This window comes from Seriola lalandi, unplaced genomic scaffold (genome assembly GCF_002814215.2).
Source record: "Seriola lalandi dorsalis isolate HSWRI2012SDOR001 ecotype SW California unplaced genomic scaffold, Sedor1 jcf7180002052086, whole genome shotgun sequence".
In the NCBI taxonomy this organism is placed as follows: domain Eukaryota; kingdom Metazoa; phylum Chordata; class Actinopteri; order Carangiformes; family Carangidae; genus Seriola; species Seriola lalandi.
In genome coordinates, this window is record NW_019522639.1 from 702325 (window position 1) to 728015 (window position 25691).

At 40.5% G+C, this 25691-nt stretch overlaps 1 protein-coding gene across 1 annotated transcript; it reads left to right on the forward strand.

Moving 5' to 3' along the window:
- Window positions 1–163: 163 nt before the first annotated feature.
- LOC111649905 (transmembrane protein 151A-like) lies at window positions 164–24226 on the forward strand. The gene is made up of 6 exons (XM_087172137.1): window positions 164–919; window positions 11087–11425; window positions 12366–12500; window positions 12844–12983; window positions 13080–13119; window positions 14477–24226. The coding sequence occupies exons 1-6, from the start codon at window positions 851–853 to the stop codon at window positions 15728–15730; spliced, it is 1977 nt and encodes a 658-aa protein (XP_087028263.1). The 5' UTR covers window positions 164–850; the 3' UTR covers window positions 15731–24226.
- The last annotated feature ends 1465 nt before the right edge of the window (window positions 24227–25691 follow it).

Below are 25691 nucleotides of genomic sequence, written 5' to 3' on the forward strand. Positions count from 1 at the left end.
TATTAATACACGGAAATAATTGTAGCATGTGATTTTTGGGCTTCTGTGTTAAAATATTTGGAGCGTGTGTGTTTTCCTAAGACAGGTTGATAAATAGTAGCAGTGGCCATTTTAATTCGGCTTTTTTGGCAGGATATGGATGCTTGCCCCTGACTTTGTGCCTGTCTCTCTCTACAGGGGAGACTCGCGCTTGTGCGTGTACTCAGGTGAATAGATGGGGGTGGGGATGTTGGTATATGACGTCAACGGAGACCCGACGCAAGGTGCAACCAGGGCCAAACAAAGCTGAATAATGACAGTCACCGCTGCTGTCATTTACGTGCTTCGACGCCTCCTATTTATCCTCTGCGTTGCTCGCTAAAACCTTATAAGCATCTTGTGCTCATGAGTGTCTTGCTTCATTTGTGCAGCTGCAGGTGGTGAAATCCTTGGCTGTGGTTGGCTCTCCTGCGCTGTCGGTCACGCGCGCACACGTGCACATACGCACGCTCGTAGCTCCAGCATCACGAGAGGCAAGCAGCGGCAGCGAAAACGGTTTAGGCAGGGAGGGCGACGGGCTTTGACTTTGGGTGCGTTGTCACATTTGGCTCTGAGCAAGGATGGAGCGGGTAGAAGAGGAGAACTGAGCGGTATAGCAGGTGGAGAGACACGGAGGAGGCGAGTGGGTGCTGCTAAATCCGGAGTAGATGATGCTTATTTGCCGCAGGCCCCGCCATCGTGAAATTGGATACCGACTTGCGGCGGATGGGGTGACCGAGCTCGCTGCTCCGCCGGGGAGGTCCCTGCCTTCGGACGGTACCGGGGTGGGAGCTGCCTGATTCTAAGGAGGGAAGGAGTGGCAAGAGGGAAAATGCAGACGGAGGAGGAGACGGCCACCGCAGAAGAGCCCATTTTGGAGGAAGGGTCAGGACGAGAGCAGGTAAGGAAGGACATTTAAAAAAAAAAAAAATTTCCGTTTCCCATCACGAGTACGTGGTTGTTTATACGTGGCTAGAAAGAAACCAGTTAGTGTAAAGTTGCGCATATTTTTACCCCTTCAAGAATCACCTTCTATTTTTATGTCATTGCTGGTCGTCGTTTTTACATCACACACCACATATGTCGACTCCTGGTCTTTCATTGACAAAACCTGTCGTTGCTGTTGTGGACGTGAGCGAGTCACGTTTTGCTCCCAAGTCCTTCATGCCTTGTTCTAGAGCAAGGACACGGAACAGGACCTTGGCTTTAATATGAATTGAGATGAGGCTGTGGTTTAGGTAAACAGAGAGGGGAGGGAACTCTAAATGCCTGACTAGAAATAAAGCCACAGTATTGATGTGATATGTCTGGCAACGCTGTATGATGTGTTACGCTTGGGAGAGGTGGTTTAGTCTATAGTAGAGTATGACCATCTGCCAGCTGTCACCACTGAAATACACTAGAGGGTGACATCACAGTTGAGCCACACACCCACCATTTCTGCCAAAATTACACTGACACACGTGAATGGTTAGATCACTGAGTAACACCTCCAGCCAGTATGGTTATTTATTTACACTAGTGTTTTACAGGGAATTTAGTATATAACTGGCAGTGTGTTTTATTCTGCAGTATATTTTCCAATCAAATATACCAACCTCCTGAGCATTTATCACCGTCCTTGTACAGGTCTCCCCCAACAATCCTCCTGTTCCTGAACCATTATAATGCAATGGACTTAAAATGATATCTGTCTGAAGTTTACACATGAACTATGGAGCCTTGAATATGACTACAGTTTTCAGTACAACACTTTGCTGCCCCCCACCACACTCACACACATCTTTAGCAAGTAACCTCTTCGTCCTAAGCAGTTCACTGCCTCCTCTACTACTATACTTTGGTCCGCAGCATGATTTATTCAAACACATCCCCTTTATAATAATATAACCTTGATAAATACAGTAGGTTATGATTGAAAAAACTTTATTACATTATTGCCGCTTAACATGATGACAGTCTATACCCTTAGAGGAAGAGCAAGACTAGTGTATGTGATGCAGTGGACGATAAGGAAGTGGCTACACTACAGAGGAAGAAATACACAGTGGGGTTTACTTAGGTAGTCTGATATCGGCTACTAGTACAAATTATTCACATATTTGCTGCATGGAGTTGTGTGGAGTTGAGCAGAAAGGTGGGGTGTGTCGTGACGTATGTACCAGTGGCAATATGTTGGTGTCACGCTTGCTGGTCAGGTGAGACAGAACTGGGTACTTGCTCCATAGGCTAGGGTCTTGGTCACTCCTTCACACTTTTAATTTTCATTGTCAGTTAATCAGACTGTTATTTTTCTGATTATTTGATGATTTTTTCTGTGTGAAAGGTAAAAAATAGTGAAAAATGCATTGCAATTTCCGTGAACCTTAAAAAGCAGCAAATCCAGACATTTCATTCTAGCGGCCATTAATTCTCCATTGATTGGATAGTCAATTAATCGACTAATCGTTTTAGCTCTAATTAGCTCTAAATATTGTCTAACTACTTATAAGGCTGGTTTAACGAAGACATTAGATACTTTTGGTTGAAATTTAAAGCCTTAGGCACATAATATGTGGAGTCAGTAAGCCTGTTAAATGATGCCTTTCACTTCATTCTGCCACTCTCCTGTCTTTATCCATATGCCTACAGTGCAGACAGTGCAATGTAATGCAATGAATTCAGTCTGCATGTGTTCTCTGCCTCCATTACTCTCTCATCTTCCTCTCCTGATCTCCTTCCTGTCTGTCAAGGAGTGTACAGCATCATCCTCCCATGTCTCGCTACTTGACTCTCATTCTCAAGCACTTGCACACTCATATTTTTTTAACTTTATTTACTCACATGGGTTTGAATGAACACTCACACAAGCGTTGTTAAAAGTGAAGTAGAGCTACATGATTCTCAGTTTAACTTGGAAGTGGTTCTGCCATATTTTAGCAGGGAAGTCTGTTGCATCAAACAAAGTGATTTAAATATTTCCACATGTTTCATCAACGGATGATAAGACTTAGTTCCACCAAATGAGGAACCGTGCACAGGAAGAGGGTCGGAAAAAGACAAATCTAAAGTGGGAGAGAGTTATGAGTGCCATGATAGAAATAAAGTGAAAACAAAATAAAGAATGAGAACAAAATCAGAATCAAGAAAAACCTGCAAGAAGAAAAGAGGGAACAAATTTATTCAGACAGAAACATTATGCTTGTACTGAAAGAAAGAAACACCTTATGTTGTATAAGAACTTCTCATTTAAAGATTAGAGCTGGTGTCATCCCATTTTTTACATATTTGTTACCTTCTCTTAAAGATTCACTTCATCACTAGGAAGAAATGGCCTCATGCCAGACTGGATCGGGAAGTCCAAAAGTATTGAGATAACGACTAAACATTGTTAGTTTAGGCTTTGTGATTGGATTTGTGGAGTAAGAAAAAACAGTATATTGCCAGACTTATCTTTGAAAGACGATGATTGTCAAAAGCACATACAGTGCTTTGCTAGCGATTTTTGCCATGGTTGGAGCACCTCAGGGTTACACAAAATCTGTGCCACTATCTACTGTAACATAAAAACAAAATGCAGTATGACAAATATTACAGCTACAAACAACCCCAAAATCCTCGACCTCACATCCCTAACCCTATAACAGGAACCCTATCAGTGCTTCACCACACCAGACTGAAAATGGTTTCATGAATAAATAGAGAAAACATGATTGTAATTTTCTATAGAATTGTGCAACCCTTAAATGAAGCCATTTTTACACAAAAAAGTGAACATTGACAGTTTTGATGGGGGATGGATAGAAAAGGCAGTCTGCAATAAGAATTGAAAACAGTAAACAACAGCAGCCTGGCTAGCATCATGGGAATTAGAGAATTTGTTTCATAAGATAAATAAGAGCACAGTTGCTAAACAGGAGAAGACAGAATAAAACAGCAAATGTGCTGTGGGAAACACTGCTTTCCTGGGGATCGTATGTCCATGTAATATTCAAAGCAAAACACTTCATCTAGAATTAATACCAACCAAGTTTGTATTTTTTTTTCTGTGCTTTATCTAAAACACAAAGCATATTAACATCTTTTTATACAAGTTATTTTGCAGATGTTTAATTGGACAGAAATTTCATAAGAGCTAATATTCAGTGTGAAGGCACCTGCAAGTTGCTATGAATGGGTTGCTGCACTTTACAAGTGTTGTGAATTAGTTGGTCATTTGATTTAATTTCAACTTATTTTCACCTGCCTCTAATAAGATGGCAGTTTGCAGCATTGCTCCCATTGCCCTGAGACTAATATTTAACATAAATATGAAATTTGATGTATTTATTAATCCTTATCAAATCTGTGGTTCCTATATTGTTTTTGTCATGAGATGTAATTGAGAAACAAAAAGTGACTGACCAGTGAGACTTTTTTTTTTTTTTTTACCATATATTGGTAAAACAAAGACTATTGGAACTGATCATGCAGACAGGCTGCATAATAGTAAACTGTGCTACAGGGGTTGTTTTAAAAGTTTCAATAAATGTTTTGGTTCTTTATTCTGCTGTGAATATTTGTCACCATTTGTATCTATAGTATTGTAACTGATGTGAATTCAAGCGGAAATGTAGGCTGACTACTGCTTTCAATTGTATTTCATTTATTAACAGAAGACCTGCATCTTACCTGCTGATAATTGTCATTCAGTCTCCACTGAACAATTTATTTGTAATAGAGGAATGATGGGTTTTTTAGTGAGCATATGATGATACATTTTATTTCCCTAACTCATCAAGTGCCAACGATTAATTTCTTGTTCCAGAGGGTAATAGAAAACCTGACATCCTGAACGACTCTTTCCAATTGTGTTGAAATGACACATCATTTTTAACAGTGTACTGCAGGCATCAACAGCACATTTTCCTTTCCTCACTTCCTCACTTCATTTGCCACCCACATGCTAGGATTGCTAATTATAGCTGCTCCAGTCACACCTAACCAGCTGAATCAGTATGAGCACAGACACAGAGGGGGAGAGGAAAATACACATTTTCTACAAGAGCCCCTTGATACAAGGAGGGATTTGTAAAAATGTCTAAACCTCAAATGTAGAATTTTCCAAATTAAATTTTCAGTTAATTACAAAGTGGAAAGGAAAGATTGGAGGGAGGGAGATAATATACCCAATATAGGCTACTTATATTAGATGCCTTTGTGTTGAGAGTCATCAGCATGTCGTTCTGAAGGATCTGTGTACCACAAGTCTACAACATATTATATTCCTTTTTTTTAAGTTGGGATGGATGAGAATTAAGTAATGCATCTCATTTATTTATTTATTTATTTATTAATTCATTCAAAATGCAACGCAATGCAAAACAGTAAACATTAAACTTATTAACACTATCACTGTCTCAACAAACAATTCAGCAAACACAAGATAATATTAGAACACTGCACATTATTGGACACAACAGAAAATAGAGACAGCCATTAAAAGTTTAAACTGACTTTCAGTCCGATGGTCTGTCTCATACAAAATGTTATCAAAATTCAGCTTTCATGTGTCTGTAATTGAAACATTTAAAGCACTGTACAAGAAACCATCTGCAAGGATAAAAATTAATGGCGTTTTGTTAAATTTATTCATCCCACAACGAGGAACCAGACAAGGCTGCTGTGCCTCACCACTCTTCCCTGTTTACCGAACCATCAAGCCGATGGAGCTGGCACAATGTCAATATCAAGGGGATAGGCGTGTTATCGGGGGAACAACAATTGGCTCTATTTGCTGATGACGTATTGATATATCCAACACAGCCTACACAGTAAACTCCCAAAACCACTGATCCTTCTAGAAAAATATGGGGCATTCTCAGGTTACAAGATTAATATACAGAAAACTAAGGTAATCACATTTAATTACAGCCCATCCAGCCATATTAGAGTAAAATATAATTTGAAATTGGATGCAGAATCAATCTGGTAGCTGGGTTTCAACCTGCCTAAAGATATCTCAAAATGATTTGACCTTAACCACGGTGCAATTAATGCAAAGATAAAAATGTTATTCCTTTTTTAAATCTGAGTTCAGAAAAGAGTCAATTGAAATACATTTTTTGCCATGAACGCAATATCTTTTTTAGACTCTCCCAGTGAAGATACAGTGTATGGAGTGGGACAGGTTGATATCCAGGTACTAATTGTGGGGAAAAAGCCAGGATCAGGTATAAAACTTTGCAAATAAGAAAGGAATGCCGTGGCATGGGCCTCCTCTACTTACAGTAAAAGAATACTACCGTGCAGCACAGTTAAGGCCATTAATTTGCTTGTGTGTACCAACATACTCGGCAAAAGGGAAAGAAATTAAAAGAAGGGATACCGTTAGCAGTGATGCTAGCAGACACTGAATTACAAAGAAGATGATAAAGAAAGATGAATACATTATTGAAAACTTGGCAAGAGAAATTAAAATTATGTTGACTAGATGAATCATCTAAACTGTTAGGATGGTGTGCTTACGATACCAAATTTATTCCAAAAAGATGTGATGATAGAAAAATGGAACACAAAGGGTAGACTGATTATTTTACATTTGTTGACAGTGGGATATTCAAGAGTTTTTAAACCATATGAAAAAACATGGTCTGGGACAAAATGATTTCTATAGTCCGAGTTCTGCATTATTTTGACCAGAAGTTGGGTGCAGCTTTAGAGACGAGGCACCGGAATCATGAAAATACTGTCAACTACTGTCAGCATTTACTGTCAACATCCAAATCCACAACCTGTAATAAGATTATCTCCAGAATGTATAATAGCATTCTCCAGTCTAAGTCTGAATATACATTGCATATGAATGAGAAGGATGGAAAGGATGGAGGGCTGGGGCAGAATATGTCAAGCACAAGCGAATTCAACTAGTTTAACGACATGGGGAGAATTCTATTGAAAAATATTGTAAGGTTGTTTATTACGCCCTTGCAAAAACATCAGTGGAGGAGGTGGTAGATGTTGGACACTGTGTGGGATAGATGATGCCAATCATTTCCATATTTTCTGGAATTGCCAGGTATTTGTGCCTTTTATTGGAAGGAAATTCATAAAACTATTATAACAGTAACATACATACAGATAACATATTTGGATTCTGCAGTCCTTTTTGATGTGATACATCTTATTTGAAGGGTGTAATATCAGCGATAAGAAACTGATAGGATTGCTTCTGGCAGCAAGTAAAAAAGGCTGTGGCTAAAGGCAGAGCTACCCACCTGGATGAAACACATAAGGGTATGTGTATTGCAGCAATACTGATGCTATGCTTTTCCAAATTTAAAAAAAAGATTATAAAAGAATGAAATCCAATCAATAAAAGTGTCAGTAGAAAAAACTAGAGTATGTGCAGGACCTGCAAAATCCAAGCAGAGCTCTGAAGTGCTTCTTTAAAAACAACTATTTGCGTTCAAAAAACAGCCTGGAGTCAAGGAATCATGTTGATTGTGTGGGCTCTTCTTCAGACAGCTGTCTTATCAGCATTTTCAGCCTAGTGTTAGATAATGATTTGTCTAATGAAAATTTAGGCACCGCATTTAAGTCAATGAATTTGTCAGATTTGTCATGTAAGACCTGCCCTGTCTCAGCCCTGTTCAAAGAGGGCGGTCCAAACTTTCAGTATGAAAAAATGAAAGTCGACACCCTCCAGACGAGGCTGTATAGATTTCTTTTCATAATGATTTCACGGAGAATGAGATTTCCCTTTGATCTCTTCCTGCCTGAGACAAGAGCCGAGGCTCAACAGACTCAGCTGAAACAGAAAGAGGAACATGACACAACCAAAAAGCTGCAGAGTTTTGCACCAGCAGGTGTTGTCAGGCCACAGTTAATTGTTCTCTCTTTTTATTTTAGCAGCACAGTCTTTTCCTATGGGAAAGAGAACTGCTCTCACTGACAAATACTAATAAGTGCATACAGGTATAATTTGACTCCTGTCGCAGGGCGGATTTCCTCCTCACTGGGCATTGATGAAAATGTCGGCCGAGACCCACGCAGGTTCTTTTTTTTTATTGCTAGAATATTCTCTTCTTTTGGCAGCATTAATCTGCAGAAGGTAAGAGGGAAAGGGCAGGAGAGAATTGGAGCCAGCAAAATAAAATGAGAGAAACAGGGAGGCGGGGTGGGGGGGCAGGAAAGGACGAGAGGGATGGATTTTGGCAGTGGACTTCCCTGGAGACAGGTGCAGTCTGTCACTGCTGCCTTCTCTTTAGTCTCTCTCCCTCTCTGTCTCCCTCTCTCTCTCTCATTTTGCTTTCTTTCATACTTGCTTTCATGAAAAGTTCATGACCGTTTCTCTGTCTCCCTCACGCTCCTCATACCCTCTTTCCCTGCCTCTCTCGCTCTCTCTCTCTCTCTCTATCTACATTACACTTTTAGCCCAATCAATCCACTTAGAGACAGACTTTCAGAGAGGATGTAACAGAGGAGATGTGGGGTGAGGTGGAAGGGGAGGAGAGAGGCTGAGGTTGGGATGGGAGAGTAAATGCTTAGAGGTGGGAGGGAAGATTCGGGGAAGAGAAAAAAAAGATTATGTTATGAAAGGAAGGGGCGTGTGGCGAAAAAAAGGCAGACAGGAAGTGAAAAATGTGATCTTGAATTGATGCCATTGATAATTTTCCTGTCTTTGTTTTTTAAGTACCTCAGCTTTTGCAGAGGGATTTCTAGAGACCAACTAAGTTTAGGTGCCCTTCACTCCGCCTTTCACCACTTGCCCTTGACATACAGTAGTCAAAAAAAAACAAAACAGGAAAGCCAGTGCATGTGTGTATGTGTGTGTGTTGCAGCCAGCCAAATATACTAGTGGATAGCAAATTGTGGCCGCATTGTGCTGGATGGGGAGACAATGAAGGAAATGAAAGTGTGTATGAGCGAGAGAGGAAGAGAAGGAGGGAGTGATAAAGAGAGAGGGGCATGTGTGTTGGATAGCTGGAGGGAGTGATGTGCTGACAGGACAGGCAGAGAAGGAGAGGACACTGGTGTCATCCCATCTTTTTCTTTTCTTTTTTTTTTTCATCTGCTGTGTTGGTCTTTCGCCATGTCACATTCAGTACGAGGCAGAGCGTAACAACAACAAATGGGGGGCACATGCAAGTATAGACAAATAAATAAACACTCCTTACACACATGTTATCCTGCACAAAACGGCACAGGTGAGTGTTAAGGGTGTTTTTCCCTCTCTCTTTGTCTCTGACATGCAGAGACAAACTCATTCACACACATAAATTGCAGCAGCAGTGACACGCTGCTGATGTTGGAGTGGAGTCAGTTAGCTAGAGAACAGTCTAGAAGCATCGTTCTCATCTAAATTATTCACATACTCTCCGCTGGCTGCATTACAATGCTGAGACCGTGCACGCTGGTGTGTGCACGGATAGAGCGATGGCAAGAGAGAGAAGAGGGGGCACATTAGACTATCCATGTTTGTGTATCTAATGCATACTGTGTGTGTGTGTGTGTGTGTGTGTGTGTGTGTGTTTGAGTGTGTGTGTGTGTTTGAGTGCACTGTAATATGATGTCTTCACAGTGCAACTGAGGTTGTGTCAGAGTGTGCACTTAGAGAGAGACATAAACTGTGTGTGTGTGTCTGTGTGTCTAATATGCAGCACTTATCATATGGGTTGATGATGGGTATGAGGCGGTGTAATGCATTCCTTCGGGCAAGACCTCAGCTTACACACTTGGTCTGAAATATGACACTGTTTACCAAACAGGAAGTTAATGATTATTAAAAACTCACCAGGTCGTCACCAGGTAGATAAAATCTGTGTTGCTACCATGACAAATATTTGCTGTTACCACGATAGCTGCGTTCATTTTCATATGTCAGACATGATTAAATATTAACTCTGTGAAGCATACTATATTATTTATTATAGTCTTGCCTGTTAACATGAGAACGTAGAAATTTATAAATAAAAAAATCTTCTGGCTCAGCTCAATCTGCTTTCACCTAAATTTTGGCTAATGTGTCATGTTCAGTGTTAAAACAAGTCGTCACACATGTTACACGTGTTATGGAAATTGTAAAAGCACAAAGCACCAACTCTATTGAAATGGTTCTTGAATCAGAAAAAAAGCTGTACTCAAGTTTTGCACGTAGCACTATTAGGATGTCTCTGCATAAATAGACTGTAGCTTGTGACAGCTGGTGAGACTAGAAGCAAAGTGGTTCACACTCAAAATACATTAAGAGTACTCCAGTGAGTTAGTGCTTTTATAATGTTGGGGGACTTGCAAGAGACAGAATAAAACAGTCAGGTCTTAATCGGCGCAGCTACCAGTAATACCTGTACCAGTGATACCCTGACTTCTAGTAGTATGGGTCAAGCTCCAAAATCACTACATACTATATCTCACATAATGCAACTCAATTACATTTTTAGTTATGCTGCATTTACATGGTGGCAGAAGGTAAGGTAAACATCCTGATATTCCAGTTTTCTCATTATTCCAAGAGTCTTACACCCACTGCTCGCCTCTTAGTCATGTCATTTAGATTACCCTACAATATCCGCCTCTGCTCTATTAAGCATTTAAACAGTGTATAAATCCTTTTAACTGAGCTGAATGGATTACATTTGTGTCAATACTGAATTTTATTTAAATGTAACTGCAAGTGATGGTGGTTTAGCAGCCATTTTACCAACTGTTTGTTGATGCTTCTGTATTTCTTTACGAAATATTGTAGCTGCTGGGAATTCTAAATATCTCAGATTAGGGTTTACCACTCAGAGGCTGATGTGAACAGTTTTCTGATACAGTTGCTTGTAAATGCTGTATGAACAACATGATGTTAGATTGGACTCTACTGCTTCCATGTTCCTCAGTTTGTATTGCAGGCTTTCTGCTAAAAGTGGTAGATTCCAAATCCAAGCCCAGTGTTTTTCTAAAAATGTACAAAGCTCCTTTAGAGGCACAGAAGATGTTTTACAACTATATTCACAGACTCGTTTGCAAAGAAATAAGAAGCAAACTTTTGGCCTAGTGCCTTCTTCATGGAGCAGTCAGCAGCATTCAGCATCTAATCTCTCCTCTCTCTGTGTCCCCACAGCAACGGCCAGTCCAACAGTCTCTGGCCTCCTCCCTGTGTCGGGAGTCCCACTGGAAGTGCCTCCTCCTGACCCTCCTAATGTACGGCTGCTTTGCAACACTCGCCTGGTGCGCTCTCTGTCGGGTCCCCGTTCTCGGCTCCTCCTCCATACCTCTTGGGGCTGATGACGATGCCACCTCAGCGGCCTACTATAACGACATCCTGCACCTGGAAAGTCCGTGCTCTAGTGGCTACGTCTACATCCCCCTGGCCTTCCTGGCTATGCTTTATGTGGTGTACCTGGTGGAGTGTTGGCATTGCTTCTCCAAGACAGCCATGTTGGCTCATGCTGAATTCCAGGTATCTGTCATAGCCAGTTTTAGCATTGAATTCAGCTATGAGCAAGGTAGTCCAATAGCTTGAAAAAACAAGTAAACCCAAAACTCAACAGACTGTGGAGTCCACTGCTGCAGTAGCATTCTAGCAATAGATCTATGACCTTGAGCCAGACACTATCTGTTTACTCATTGGATCTTGTTGTATGATAGTGTCAGCAAAATGAAAAAAATAAAGAGCATAAGTAAATAAAATGGTGTCATATTAAGTGTCAGTGCTGACAGTTGCAGTGCAGAGAAAATACAGGATAATTAGAACCCCTAAACAGTCTGTTTAATGCAATAGAGTCAAAAATCTTCAGTGTTTTACTCTAAATCTTCTACTCGAGTGTGGGAAAAAATAAAAATGCCCACTCATATGGAAATAAGCTGACCTGAGGGTATCAGTCGATCTTTTGTCCACTCTGGTCGGTTCTGTCTATTATCAGGAATTCCAGGAACACATTGCTTCGAAAGAACAGTGCTCACTGTTCATCTGCCACTGCCAAAAACAAAAACATTTTTTATGTCAGTCCGGACTGTCAAGGGCACAAATCATATGGTGAAGCCAGCATTAAATAGAGAGTAAAAAGCAAATCATAACACCATAAACAAACCTTGGCACGTGCTGTTTTTGCACCAGATTACACAAATTAAACTATGCTTGATTCAAACAATAGGACCTTAATTGTTTGTTTCTCCTAGCACTGCAATTGCAAAAACTACAGTGTTACTTCTTCATATTTTAGATTGTTCACCCTCATTTTTTAAAAAGTTTGTTTGGGAGGAAATCTTTACAAAAGTGCTGATGGAAAACATGTTTTTCAAAATATTAAAGTCAGTTGTAGGAAGTTTGGCAATTTCTTTCATTATTTTTAATCTGGCAATTAAGAGATTTTTATTATTCATTCACCCCTTTGACACAGGAAGTGTACGAGCGTGTGCAGAGACTTCAGCAGGCCACACCCTGTATTTGGTGGAAGGCCATCAGCTACCACTATGTGAGGAGGACGAGACAGGTGACAAGATACCGCAACGGAGATGCATACACAACCACACAGGTGAGGGGAACTCCTCCTAACACACACACTAATACTTTCTCTCACTTGCTCTCTTTTCTCTTTAATAGCTGCACTGTTCAACCTTGAGTTATGATTTTGAAAACGTTTATAATAACTGCTATGCATATCTTAATTTCTCCTGTAGCGGGGCTGTGTGCAGTAAGAAAAATATCATTCTGTTTAGTTATCATGCTTTATTGCTGCTGATACGTATATGAACATTAAAATGTCTTCCCAATAACTTAAACCTTCTTTTCTCCAACCGCCCATCCGTTCTCCTGCCTCCTCTCCCTTTTTATCACTCCCTTTCCCTCCATCCATGCCCTGCTCCCTCCTTCCTCAGGTCTACCATGAGCGGGTGAACACTCATGCCTCCAGTTCAGAGTTTGACTACGCCCGTTATGGTGTCAAAGACGTATCAAAGGAGCTGCTGGACCTTCAACTGCACCCTGCTGTTCGCCTCCGTTTCACCAAGTGTTTCAGGTTAAACCCCCAATACAATAAATCAAAAAATTTGGTGTTAAGATTATTATTCTGGGGGATAAACAAGGTATTAACAGATTTTTTTTTGCTCTTTAGCTTCTCTAGCGCACGTGCTGAAGCTGCCTACCTCACCCAGGTAATATCTGGTAAAAGACATCATATTTAATTCTACTCTGTTCTTATGAGGGCTGCAACTACTCATTATGTTCATTTTATCAAAGTAATCAGTTGGTTATTTGCCAATAAAATGTGGTAACATACCGACAGAACTCAAAGTGTGACCTGTTATAATAATAATCTTTATTTATAGAGCACTTTTCCAAACCCACGTTACAGAGTTTTTCACATAATGCAACAATTTCAAAACAAGCAGATCATAAAAACAATTTCCCATACAGTAATAAGCAAGTCAAATAAATCACAAACCAATCACAGCGTTGCCAGCAAAAGAACAGGGCAAAATCAAGTAAAATCAGGGAAGCCAATAAAAGTATGTTTAAAGAGGAGATTTAAAAGAGGTCACTGATTCTGCTGACCTGATTTCCTCAGGCAGCACGTTACATAGCTCCAGGGCTCTGACTGCAAACGCTCTGTGACCTCTAGTTTTCAGCGACGCCTCTGGAACAGATCAAATACCTCTGCCTAAGGATCTCAGACTAAAATAATGGCTCATATGCAACTAAAAGGTCATCTACATTGCAAGTTAACAGAAAGATGTTAAAATCAATTCTTAAACACACTGAAGGCCAGTGCATGGAGGCTAAAACCGGCGTTATGTGGTAACTTGTCCTGGACCTTGTGAAACACCTGGCGGCTGAGTTCTGTACAGTCTGCAGCCGATTTAATAGGTTTTTAGTAGGAAGGCATGTAAAATGGTTTCTGGTATCTATTTCGGAAATATTTCTAAAATGATAAAAACGACTTCATGAGTTTTGTGGTGCGCTGCTCAAAAATTAAGTTAATATTGTTCATAGTTTGGTTCGTCATTTTTTAAACATTTCTATTTAGAAGTCTTATCTTATTTCTATCAAGAGATCATCAACCAGCTCACCTTTTAATGTTTATAGCTGACAAGATTAAAGAGGCTTAGATATGCACTGGATGGCAGAATACATGATACTGTACTGAAAGACAAAAGCTAAAGCTGTATGTCCCAGGCATCCTCACCAGCTGATAATCCATGTAGAGGACGTGAAATAAAGAAACGGCACTGTCAACACTGTGAACCCATAAACTAATGTTGTTAGTTAAAGATGTGCTCCTTGGCCTTCGAAGTAATGCCTGGTTACTGTTGGAGGTAGCAAGCTAGTTAGCCTGACATGCATCTTACCTTAGAGCATTCCTTACACATTTAATCTTAGGTTTTTGGTTTCAGAGAGTTGCCATTCTTTCAGTAAATTGATTATGACAGATTGTTACACCGGTAATACTGTCAGTTGCTTCGGTGCTAATTCTTACAAAGCTAATGTGTTGTAATCTTCTGTTATTCCAAGCGAGCGCGCTTCTTTGGGGAGAACGAGGGCCTTGACGATTACATGGAGGCCAGGGAGGGAATGCACCTGAAGAATGTGGACTTCCGTGAACACATCCTGGCGTTCCCAGATCCTGCTCACCAGCCGTGGTTTTCAAGGCACAGGGTGTTCTGGCTAGCCTCAGCTTTTCTGCTGTCATGGCCGCTGCGGGTTGTGTCAGAATATCGCACAGCATATGTCCACTACCATGTGGAGAAGCTGTTCGGGGAGGACGAGGATACTGGCGGAGGAGGAGGGGGTGGTGGAGGACCAGGTGGAGGCGGAAGAGGGGATGGGACTGAAGGTGGGACTGAGAATGGAATCCACTCGGGAGGACTTGCGATTGGAATTGGTCTGAACGGGACCAGCTACAGAGCCATCTCTCGGGTCAACACAGTGGACATGACAGAATTGGAATGGCACATCCGCTGTAACCAACAGATGGTCCCGAGCTACTCTGAAGCCCTCCTTATGGACTTGGATACAAGTGGGGGGACAAACCCCACCGTCTCTACACCCATCTCTGGGCCTCCAAGCACCACCCCTAACCAGGTGACCAACCCACCTCCTCTGGCTCTGCCTGTGGTGTTCAACTCAGCTTACCTCCTCCAGAGCTGCCCTCGATGCCGGAGGACAACATCGAGTTCCAGTCTTCCCTCCAGGCTAAGGGCCCCGATGGGAACCACTGCCCTCCTGAACGCTACTGTGGCAGGGATCAGGGCAGCCGGGCCAGGGGGTGGGGGTATGGGAGGGAGGTTGGTGCTCAGTCGGAGTGGATTCTCTCTAGGAAGACTGGGAGGACGCCAGAACAGCCTGTTTCATTCAAGAAGCATGGGGGGAGGGCTGGGAGGAGGTAGGGAAGATGGAGGAGGAAGTGCAGGAGGAGGAGGTGGGGGAGGAGGAGGAGGAGGTGGTGGAGGTGGGGGAGGAGGAGGAGGCGGAGGAGGAGGATTCCTTGGGTTAGGTTCAAGACAGGACAACGAGGAGACCAGAGGAGTGCTAGAAGGAGAAGGGGATGATGACGAGGAAGAGGAGCAGGAGGAGGAGGTGAGGAGAAGGGAAGACAGGGGAAGAGGAGGAAGAGAGAGGGATGAAGAAACAGAGCAAGACAGTGGAGGGGGAGGTGAGGGGAGGGAGGGTGAGAGGGATCGTCCTCCATCCTACCAGGACGCATTCTTCTTTCCTGTCCTCATTATACACGGAGAGGAGAGCTGCCATGCTGGAGACGACATGTGACAAACATGAAAATCAACACATTAAGAGGCTGAGGGAGATGAAAGAAGGTACCAAACAGAGAGAGAACAGTGGATCACAGAGGAGGGGGGTGAGGGAAAATAAAATTTGATAGACCTGAAGAAAGAATGTAATGAGAACTGAATGAAGTTGAAAGGAAGGAGTTGGTTGACAGCATACCAACTACAGAAACAGACGATAGGATTCAGTGAAAACAAAGCATGAAAGGTAAGGATAGCTCTGTGATAGACAGAATGATCAAGGACAGAGGGAACAAGGAGAGAGAAGGAGAAGTGGAGTAGGAAGGGAAAGGGGAATGCACTGTAAGAGGGGAGGAGAAACAAAAAAGTCTACAGAGAGAGACAGCTACAGGGGATTTGACCAGATTCAGTGCGTACTGTAAAAAAATAGGCAGGAAACACTGGTAGAGAGGAGGATGAAAGCTGAAAGTGCAGGGACAAGATAAGATGGAGTCTGAGGAAATGAGGAAAGGCAAGAAAAGCCTTGCAATTTTGGACTTTTCTACACAGAGATTGTGTGAGAGGTGGTGACAGATCAGATACTTGGGAAGAATACAAAGACTGAAGAATTGTCTATTTCCAGATATATCTATGCAAGAATAGGAGTGGGAGGAGTAACAAGTCTAAAGATAGCAACTGGAGAGCAGTGGAGAGACTCCAAACCAGCTGAGTGGTAGTGGGTATTTTTTCCAAAAGAAACAGAGGTATGGCAAAAGGGGGTTTAGAAAGCTTGAAGGTTCAGTTTTGCTAAAATCAAAATACATAGTGACAACCTAAAAATACAGCTTATTGAAAAAATAAAATGTTGAAAAAACACAAGAATTATTCAATATTTCAGGCAAGGGAGGAAACAGTTGAGATAACAAAGGATTGCAAAATGCACTGTAGAGAGAGGGAGAGAAACCATGACACGCTGTTGGAAAGCTAAATGTAAAAAACACCAAAGGAGGAGAGTAGCAAATGCAAGAAGACAATAGACAAAGAAAAGAAGTAGAATACAAAATATACTGACCACGACAAACCAGATTGCACTTAACCTTGTTTTCCATTTGACAGATAACTCATACAGATTCTTAAAAGTCACAAAACAGAATAATCAAACGGATCAACTCAAGAGGAGGAGAAAACAAAGATACAGGGTTTGAGGCAGAGACAAAACACCCTCTGAGCAGCAACTCTGACTTTGAATCAAATCAGGAAATCTAAATAACACTCAAATAGTTTCCTTAGTAACATCATCAAATAGATCCCGTGGACAGATTAGGTTTTTTTCTCAGGTCCTTTAAGATTGACTGTACAACCTCACACAATGCCTGACTAGCAACCATAACATTTTCAGTGCCGATGAAAGAGGAGAAACATTGATTTCCTCCATGTCTCTTCATGCCCTCTTACTCCTCACTTCCCCGCCACTCTCTATCTATTACTGACGTGGAGCGGATAGAAAAAATTCCATAAAAAGGGGAGAGATTGCTTCCTCTGTTTTTCAACCTTCCCCATTCCTCCTTTCTCATGCTCCCACCTACTCTCCCATCCATTTCATCCCCTCTTCTGTGGTTCTTCTTCATGCCTCCCTGCTCGGAAAACCATAAGCTACAAGTGCAGAGGTGCAATCCTCAGCAACACATCTATTGCTTTTATTTAGAACACGAACACTGTAGCTTGGAGCGACACCCTTTTTTTGCAATTAGCATGTGTTGTGTTATATGTGAAGTGAGAGAGTCTTGTAGCAAAACAGGTTCACTGCATCTCTCATTACCTTCCCCTCCTCTCTTCCGCCATCACCTTCAGCTCATTCCTTCCCTCTTTTTAAAGTGGTGAATATGTGATAACACCACTCCCTGCTCCGGGAGATGCAGAGCTCAGATTTCATCTCTGCTTACTCCACATATCACATCTCCTCCAGGCTGAACTCTCTCCTCTTGGATAAGACTTTATAAACCAGATATTTCCCACTTATATGAAGTGTTTGACCTATCACTATTTCATGTCTACATATTTTTGAAAGAAATAGAATGAGACTTGAACAAATTCAATGTGTACCCTGATGAGTGGATTCACCCTGTGCATAGAGGAGCAAAAGATGTGGGCAAAATTGGCCTTTAAAGACACTGACTTCAGGCAGAGGCTGCTAATAAGGGTTGTGACTTTCATACCGATTAGAGTAAAGTGCTAATGACCACCAGTTATGCCTGTGTAGTTGTACTATAGTTTTAATTATTTGTACCCAAAGATAGGCCTGTGCAGTATGAAGAAAAAAACAAATAACCAGAAAACCCTCCTCCAATATCAATACACTATATAACACAGTATGTGTTTAAGCATGAAAAAAACCTCTTTATCTCATTTATGTCCACAGTATTGGACTGCATGGGAAGTAAAACTTGAGCTATTGAGCTCAGCTGGCACTCTCATAATAAAAACAGATAGAAATTTGACCTTTGATTGCTTTGTATTTTTAGTGTAGGCAACATTTTACAATATAAAAATAAAACTCACGATATGATCAATAATGCCCAGCCCTGTGACTGTGCCATGCTGCTATCCCCTCCTCTTGAAGGATCATCTGCAAACAAGAAACAATGCTCTCTAAAACATCGCCTCACTATGAAATGTGTAAACGTTCGCTGGCATAGAGATGCATGTAACTTAATAATAGCTATTGTGCAGGGCCAACTAATAGCTATGGGGCAAATATGGCTACCATTGCGAAATGCAGTGCCAAAAAGCATTGATCCATGCTCAGTCAACACAAATTTAGATATTTTAGACATATCCAGACAAGGGTACGGACAACTATCCATAGGGATTAAGGTATGTTTTCAATGAAAATCAGCCCAGGGAGAGACAATTGGCACAGACAACACAACCGTCAGTGCTTTGATGCGTATACTTTACAAAGCACACTAAACTTGCTACACTAGTAAGAAGCAGTTAGATGAACATTTCATCACCTTCCCTGCATAGTGCCCTTCAAAGCCACTTTGTTGGATGTTGGAGGGGTCTCCGTCGTTCTCTTTCTGCTTACTTTGGACATGATACTGAAAAGCACACTGAAAGAATGAAGTTTGAGAGACATGAAGAGTTTCCTGAGAATGAAGCAAAAATGATGCTTCACACACTTTTTGAATGATAGAGATAATGGACATGTTAATGAACACACACACACACACACACACACACACACACACACACAGGCACACAAATATACAACAAGCATCCAACCTGGATTCAGCAGTGACAGCAGGGAATGTCCTCTCAATGAAACTTTCTGTAAAGAAAAAGTAGAGCATGAGTGCTGACCTGGTTTGGCGTACGGGACACATGCACACACACACACACACACACACTGACACACATTCACATCCACTGATTCTGGCTGATGGATCTTTGGTAGCTTTGGGGGACATCAAGCTGAACTGGGCACAAGAAAACTAATGGACGAAATAATTAATGGAAGAAAACCGGCAGAGAAAATAAACAACAACAAGGACGAGTGTGTTTCCGTTTGGTGGAAAAGGACGAAAAAGAAAAAACAGCCACTGAAAAGGCAGAAAGAGTGAAAATGTGAGATGAAAAGACAATTATTTTTACAGCTGTTAATCATTATCTCAGTCTCTTGTGGATAAAATTGTCTCCATCAATGCCCCTTAACAAAAAAAGCACTAAAAAGCACCGAACACACCTCTGTGTTAATCTGGTTAAGATCATGTTGCTGTCACTAATTTTCAATCACTCGAATTGTTATTTTGTTATTTGGCTTGGAAGATTTTGTTCAGTACTTGTTTTTGTTCATGTAGTCAGTTTGCCACTTAAATTTAAAATCACTAGTACTGAACTCCAATTTCAAATCTGACTGCTTTCACATTTCTATCTGTGTACTTTGGCACCACAAGTGACAAAACAAGAAAATACAATTCAGTCTGTAATTTGCTACTTTTATATCATCTGCATACTTGAGTAGACATTTTTTCAGGTTGTTTAAGTGATGTCTGAAATCTAAATGCCTTTGTAAGCTTCAGAAATTTTTCATGTCTTTTTGTTGTTTTTATTTTTTATTTCTTATTTCTGTAAAACAGACAATGCTCTTGGCTTCCCAATGAGCTTGGGTCGATGAGCCTCCGGTTCTAAATTGCAGAAGGGTGCTTGGACCCAGTTATACTTGCTTGCAAGTCTGGTTTATTCATTTATTTATTTATTTTTAAACAAACAGGTATATTTCATTCATATGTGTTGTTACTGAATATTTATATGGTGTTTTATTATCTCGGAGCGTGTCTAAAGTGTGTCCTCAGACACTTCAGTTGTGCCAAGAGAACTTTGTGCCCATGAAGTCTTACACAAAACCACACACACACACATACAGTGGGGTCAAAAAAGTCTGAGACCACTTTCCGAAAGGTGATCCTAGATTTTTGCACCCCGGTGGGCTTGCATGTTAAGTCACAGCAGTAAAGCAGCCATTATAACAGCTTATTTTAGACTAGAGTGACATTAATCCAGTACCCATAATCGCCCCACACATGCAGCGTCTTAACACACACACACACTGAAAGCATGGAACTTGTCCTGCTTTGTTGCCTTTTTGTCCAACGTTGCCAACTTTTTTGCTCAGGATTTCAGTTAATGCTGCATTCCTGTGTCAGTTCTCTTTCACACACAGACATTACCAACATTAACATGCCAAAGCAAAAAAAAACAAAAACAACAACAACACAGAAACAATGCCTGTTTTTACACACATGCGCATAGACATGAGCAGCTGGTACAGGTTGGTGGCACCAGGTCCACACAGCATTCGATAGTATGATCTGTGCTGGTGGAATGTGCTGCTGCATCAAACATTTACACAAGCTGATGAAAGGGTGGATTTACTCAGGAGCAAAAATCATTGATACCTATCAAGTGATCGTTATTGGCAAAATGCACAGTTTTGTCTTTTATAATGATCATTTTGTACATCGACTGAATGACTGAGGTGCAGTTCATGTGTAAATCCACCCCAGTGCGTGTCGAATACATTGTTATGTTTGGTTATACCTGGAAAAAACAGGTTTTTGTCCACTTGGTGGCAGCAAAGCCCAATATATTGTGACAGTACAGACGTGTGGCGCTGTATTTAAAGGTTGAACTGACAGTGAATCAGACAGGGTAAGAAACAGCTGCTGTCCTGCTCTCTGTGGGTTGAGACTTGAGTATGTTCTGCACACAGTCAGTGACGTCAAACCGGGTGATTTGTCTTTGGCAGCTGATAAAAAGCACCTGCTGTGACATCACTAGTTAACATGTGGCTTAAAGTGCAACATACGTAAAAGTTTAAACTCACACGAGTGGTGACGTCTGACGTGATTGTGCATTTATCCTCTAAGCCTCCACTGATCTTATAATTTTCCTTTCACTGTGACTGAATGTGTTGCGAAGCACTATTGTCCATATCCCTGCTTTCTGGCTGGACTTGTATATGTTGCTCAGCAGCTTTCTGAACTTATAACCACAAGCAATGGGAGCCTCAGTCATTCAAATGACGGCACTGTTATAAAGATAAAGGCAATTCGCATTTTGTGACTGAGCCTCCATTTCTACTGCATAACTCATAGTCTGGTTGTGTTGCTCTATATGACACAAACTACAAATAAAATGATAGAGAGGAAGGTGGTTTGGTTTTCTATTTCAAAAAGACCACTCTAATATACACATCTGTTTTCTTGTGCCCAAAGTTAGCCCATATACAGTTTTTTTTGTTTTTTAGTGGGCACAAAATTCTGCTCTTGTTTTCCACATTTTTATCCACATCATCACTTGACTATCTTATAAAATGCTCTAGCAATTATGACTGTGTTACTGTCTCTCTTGTGGTCATGGGATGAATCAAGTAGTCATACCAAGTTTGTCCAACACTGTAAAAAAAAAAAAAAAAAAAAACAAAGAAAAAAAAAACATGTCTAGAATTGGTTTGACTTGAAATCACATGAATTCCAGCTGCATTTTCAGTTGTATATTTCCAGAAACACTTTGTTAGTCTAATGTGAAAACTATAAACTATCAGGTAACAAAACAGGATTCATTGACTATATTTCACGCTGTTCCTGTAGCTGTTGACGTTGGGCTACTGCACTTTCCACAGATCATGCTTACATATATTTATATTAAGTAAAAATGGATCAAAACCAGAATTCAGGGTATTCCTTTGACGACTGACCTCAGACACTTTAATGTGAATTTTTTCCCTCAGAACTGAAAATAGCAGCCAATATTACTGTCTGTTCTCCTCCACAGACACATGTTCGCTGTTCTTTCTATAATGAATTATAGCAATTTTCCATTGTGCAAAAACTGTATTGTACCTCTACTGAGCCTTGTGTCTGTGTGATACAGTATCAGCACCCTTTGTTTTTGCACTGGAATAATGAGCAGCTCTGTGTTGCATATCCCACCACCTTTAGGTAGTGGTCTATTGTCCTGAAGTGGACACAAAAGACAATAGAAAATAGTAACAAAATGATGATTGTATGTAAAAACTCAAATGCTAATAATCACATCAGTATCACATGACTATAATGTGTCAATTCAATTTTGTGTCTGGGTCAAGGCTAATTTCATGATCAGGGTCAGATTATATTTGTTGTCCACTATGCGAATGTGGTCATTATTAGTTTTAGAGATGCAGTAACTACTCAAGTAACACTTTTCATAAACATTTACTGTCAGCTGATTGTTACCTGAGTGTCATCATTGGGTAGCTCTCTCAGTTCCAACCGATGATCATGTTCACGAGACGTTTCAGGATGTTCGTTTTATTTCTTGCTGAATATTTAATGCCGCTGGATTACTTGTGAGCTGTCGAACAAATGAATTGTTACCACGATGTAGTTGTTATGTACATGCAGCCTCTATGGAGTTAAAACAATAATGTCACATACAATGCATTATTGTCTTACACAGTGATGTGTAAAGCCAGGAATGGGCTTTTCTGTTCAAGCACCGTCAAGCAAAATGTCCTCAGTATTTAAGCTAATTAATATGTAACTGATAATAAGATACACACCAGATTATAGCTGTTGTCACTGGCCTGTTTAAGATAATCTAATTATATAATTTGACAGTGAAGGTAATGGAGCTGGTGGCAATAACATTGTTAACTGATGCGATCCTGGCGATGATGATGACAATTAATTATCATGGAACATACAAATAAAGTCAATCTGCTTGGGATACCAGGGTTTGGTCCTCGTGGGATTTTTAACCCAATAATACCTTTAAATTTATAAAGATATTTTTGGGTATAATCATACTCTGTTGTAATTCTTGTAATACATGTCCTTTTGGGATAAATCCGACCTCTCCAGCTTTGCTAAAACCCCTTATGTTTGCTATTGTTTATTAGAAAACTCAGCGTAGACAGCGGCACCAGAGGGACCTTTCCACAGATTGAAAAACGACCCTAGTGATATCACCTCGGCCTGGATTTGGAGACTGGGAATTATAGCCGGAAAGCCTGAATTACAGAGTGATGAAGAACATGGTATTTACTGTACAAGGCAGGCTTATTTAACCATTCATTATTTAATTTTTTCTGTTAGGTGATAATGTCCTCTATAATGTTACTTTAATATCCATCTGACTTAGAACATATCTGTCGGAGTGTATCTGTAACAACACTTTTCCTATAGTAATTGCAGTCAGGATACACTTCATTCTGAGTCCAGAATTCAAGTCAATTAGACTCCATCATGATGTCATCAAATTTGAAAAGGGGGTGAAGCTGTGTTTATAGTATATAAAGTATAGGAAACCCCCTCTAGAAACTGGTGGTGATGAGGATTCTGATGAGCTCCACCTGGTACTGGATATGAGGACTGGAGGGGGACGGGCTAGAGGAGGGTCACAGCAATACACACTGACATGACATTTGTATGTCTATGTTGAATTTAGAACATTTTAGATGAAGCCAACATTATCTTGGTTTTAATTTTTCATGGTAGACACCAAAAGTCATTATGTCAGAACCTCTGTTGCATTGATTTTACCCCTCCTGTCTGAATATGTCTGTTGTAAGTTGACCAGCTTTATATTAAATCAATGGAGTGCTTCTTTTTAAAAACAATGTAAATGTATTTAATAATGTTTTGTTAAGAAGCAGGAAATATGTTTTTGAGCAGGTTGAAATGTGGGTTTTGGTTCAAGTCTGAGAAGCTGGCCTCCGTCTGTTTCAAGAATTAATCAGGATTATTGAGGACTACAACCTTTCTCAGTCTATTAAGTAAATCTGCTACATAATACATCATTTGAAAGGTTTGTGTATTTGTGTTATTAATGATCCTGGCCTAGTAATGTGTAATCAGTGTGTCCTTGTGTTGGTAATTCTGAGTGTCTCATCAATCTCAGGTTGGTCTGCTCCACATACAATATACATAAAAGTTATTAAAATGTCTGCTCATTATATTGTATAACAGGCTACAATACATATTGTTAATGCTTCTGTGGCGTGTCTGTAGTTATGTTCTCTGGATGGGCTTTGCCCTGTATATGTGTGTTTAGGGATTGTGTCTTCCCACACAGGCTTCTCTGTATTTGATTGTCCCCTTCATCATCTTCACAGAAGTGCTCACAATACTGAGAACAGTAACTTGGGAGGGAGCCGAGTTCAAAGCACCCTTCTGCATTATTTTTAGTATTTAAAGAATCTCTGGTGCGTGTTTGTCTCTGATTCGCATTCTGTAGTTATTGACAACAAAGTACTCCCAACAAAAGCTCATATCAACTAAGCTATGTAGGGAGTCAGGAAGAAGAACATTTCACTAGCTGGTCCCATGGGACTATACCAACAATTTACACTTTTTCATATTTTGATCTCCTTTTTCCTATAAATAATCAAACAGTAAAATCCGTGTTGTGTTTTGACATTAGGACTTGAGCCCTGGATCAATAGACATCTAGACATGAAGCACTTCTATCTTGACATCCTCTGTGAACCAAACTTCACTTTGAATTTGTCTCTGCTATATACAGGAGCGCTGTTGCACGAAAGCAAGTTGGAAGCGTTTGCATCTGATCTCACAGTGCATGCAGGCAGGTTGGACACTAGAGGACAGCAGAGTGTTTGCGTCATAGTACTGCTTGTTTCCTGGATTAGATGTTCAGTATATGGTTTGAATTTAAAGCCCCCCTCCCTCCTCTCAAAAATGTATTTTGCTTATTATTACTTCACTGGATGTTTGAGCTTCAATGTGCAGGATAACGTATGTGAGTTTAAGACCATAAGCCAACTGTGATCCAATATGAAACTTATACAAGTATGATGTTGAAACCTGAAACTTTCTAAATCACACATCCTGAAAATTGCCTTTTCTCTTAAGTGTTTAGCACTTAAAGATTTGAAATGAAACCAACTGCACATTCATAGATTTTTCATTCATGTGAATTTTTCATAGACATGGAAAAAGATGTGCTTTTAATAATTTGAAAGTAATTTATTGAATTTCTTTGGTTATGGATCAGACAAATAAATATCAGACTAATTATGGTTTCAAAAAGAATACCTTTATATTTCTTGTACTATGAAGCCGTTAATTATATTCTAGAAGTAAAATATGTGTTTTTTGAGTTTCCCTGCCAACTTAATTGGATTGATGTGTTTCCATGCCACAGCTGGATTAGAGGCTTATAATGAGTCTGCCTGTACAGTGTCTAATCAGTAACCTGAGTCAACTGCTAAATTAAATATGAAGTCATTCATTGGATCAGAATATCACCACAGCAGGATCCCTGATTGGTTACAACAGTGTTAGAAGTGTCTTCCTGCCATCCAACATGGCAACACCATAAAAAGCCTCACGTCCTCACTTTGTATAGCTGTATTGGCACTGGTATCAGTGTCTGTTTGTGGGCGCTATCAGCGACTGGTGTTGACAGTCTTCCTGATCCTTGATGTTTCTCCACACATC